The sequence below is a fragment of the Apteryx rowi genome, unplaced genomic scaffold, assembly GCF_003343035.1.
Source record: "Apteryx rowi isolate R43461 unplaced genomic scaffold, aptRow1 scaffold_662, whole genome shotgun sequence".
NCBI lineage: Eukaryota > Metazoa > Chordata > Aves > Apterygiformes > Apterygidae > Apteryx > Apteryx rowi.
Window position 1 is genome coordinate 40,751 of NW_020450941.1, and position 2,119 is coordinate 42,869.

General features: G+C 71.0%; 1 protein-coding gene across 1 annotated transcript in view; it reads right to left on the reverse strand.

The window, feature by feature from the left end:
* Positions 1-2,119, reverse strand: part of ZMIZ2 (zinc finger MIZ-type containing 2) — a gene marked incomplete at its 5' end in the record, with an annotated part of 4,591 nt that extends 2,472 nt beyond the window's left edge. Inside the window, 6 exons of the mRNA XM_026085262.1 lie at positions 2-145; positions 958-1,129; positions 1,281-1,346; positions 1,438-1,611; positions 1,689-1,952; positions 2,051-2,119. Of these exons, the coding sequence (XP_025941047.1) occupies positions 2-145; positions 958-1,129; positions 1,281-1,346; positions 1,438-1,611; positions 1,689-1,952; positions 2,051-2,119 (889 nt within the window). The remainder of the gene's footprint in view (position 1; positions 146-957; positions 1,130-1,280; positions 1,347-1,437; positions 1,612-1,688; positions 1,953-2,050) is intronic.

Consider the following 2,119-nt stretch of genomic DNA (forward strand, 5'->3'; position numbering starts at 1 on the left):
CTCATCATGAGGGTCTTGTAGACGGAGTCGCGGAGCTGGAAGACGTGGTTGCTGACGGCCAGGTTGTGCTGCAGGCGGAAGGGCTCGAGCACCACGCCGTCGCGCACCGGGAAGGTGAGGCGCAGCTCCTCACCCGGCGCCCCGCCTGCCGTGGGGCACCAGCCGGGCGTCAGCGGGGGGGCCCCGCCCCCCAGAAGCCCCGCCCCCCAGAAGCCCCACCCCTGCATGAGAAGCCCCTCCTGCTCCCTGAGGCTCCACCCCCACGGTGGCAGCCCTGCCCACTTAAGGCCCTGCCCCCATGCAGGTAGACCCTCCTGCTCCTGGAGGCCCCACCCACTGAAAGCCCCACCCCTGTGCAGGTAGCCCCTCCCACTCCTGGAGGCCCCACCCCCCAGGACTGAAGCCCCTCCCACTAACCCCACCCCATGTAGGTAGCTCCTTCTCCTACTGGAGGCTCCACTCCTATGATGGAAGCCCCACTCACTCAAGGCCCCACCCCTTATGCAGGATGCCCCTCCCACTACCAGAGACCCCTCCCTCAGAGCCCCTCCCACTCAAGGCCCCACCCCTATGCAGGAAGCCCCTCCCACTCCTCAAAGCCCCACCTCCATTAGAGAAGCTCCTCCTGCTCAAGGCCCCACCCCTATGACAAGCCCCTCCCACTGACTCACTCTCCACCCCCTCCACCTGCCCCCTCATTGGGCAGCTCCAAGGCTCCTCCCCTCCCAACTTCCATGGAACCCCCAGCCACAGCCCCGCCCCCTCTCCTGCAAGCCCCACCCACTCCCTAGACTCCTCCTCTTCCAGCCACCACAGAACAACCCCCCCCCCTTAAAAGGGCCATGGCCAAGGGGGGGGGTCCATGCCAGCTGCAGGTGGGCCCGCGCTGGGGGCTCAGCTCCGCGCGCCCCCCGGCCGTGCCCGCGGCGGGTCCGGGGTGGTGCCGAGGGCCCTTACCCGAGGGCGACGGGTGCAGGGAGTTGATGCTGGGCTTGATGTCCGGCAGGAAGGGCGACTTGACGTCCTGGCCCGGCGACATGTAGGGCGGGATGCTGCTCCCCGGCGTCATGGGCGGCGTGGGGTTCCCAGGCAGGGGCGAGCTGGGGTATCCCGGCATCGACCTTCCCGGCTGCCGAGGCGCCGAGCACCGTCACCGTCACGGCGCGAGGGGCCGCCGCCCGGCAGGGACGGGGGCCGTGCCGCGGCGAGCAAGCCGGCCCGTGCCCCACACCACGGGGGACGCTGGTATCGGTGGCCCGCGCGGCGGCGCCATGACTCACCCCGTTCATGGCAGCCTGGCCGTAGGTGCTGAAGTTGGCGCTCTGCCCGTTGAACTGGTCGGCAGGCTGGGAAAAAAAGAAACCGTGATTGGGAATGCAGAAAACACCCGCGGGAGATGCCAAGCGCCCCGGCTTCTCACCCCCGCGCCCCACGTACCTTGTAATAAGGCCCGGCGTTGCCCGAGGCGGAGAGGTACTGGCCCATGCCCTGCTGCATCCTGTGGCCGGGGTAGGACGGGGACGGCGCCGAGGGCTGGGGGGCGCTGGGGGCGTACTGGGCCCCGGCGGCGGGGTACTGCCCGCCCTGGAGGTACTGCTGCGCCGGATAAGCCTGCGAGGCCGAGATGAGAGCGTCGGCGCGGGGAAGGCACCGGCGCCGGCGCGGGGGCTGGACGCCCCGGCGCTCACCTCGTTCGAATACGCTCGCTTGACGCCCTGGCGCGGGAGCTGCTGGCTCTGCGGCGGGCCGGGGTAGGCGTGCTGCGGCATCCTCTGGGCGCCGTACAGGGCGTTCATGGCGGGCGCCCGCGCGGGGCTCATGTTCATGGGCGACAGGCCGGAGGGCCCCATGACGCCCGCCATGCTCGCCGGGTTCATGCCGGCGGCCACGGCGGGGCCGCGGGGTCCCGAGTGCGGCAGGAACTGGCTGTTGAAGGGCTGCCCGGCTCCCATCTGCAGGCCGGGAGAGGCGAGCGGTCAAACCGCGGCGCTCGAGCCGAAGCCGGAGCCGGAACCGGAGCCGGCCGCCGAGGCCACCGCCACTTCCTTACCGCTCCGTACTGGCTCAGCTCCTGGCTCTGCTTCTCCTGCAGCGCCGCCACTGTGGCCGTGGCGGTGGC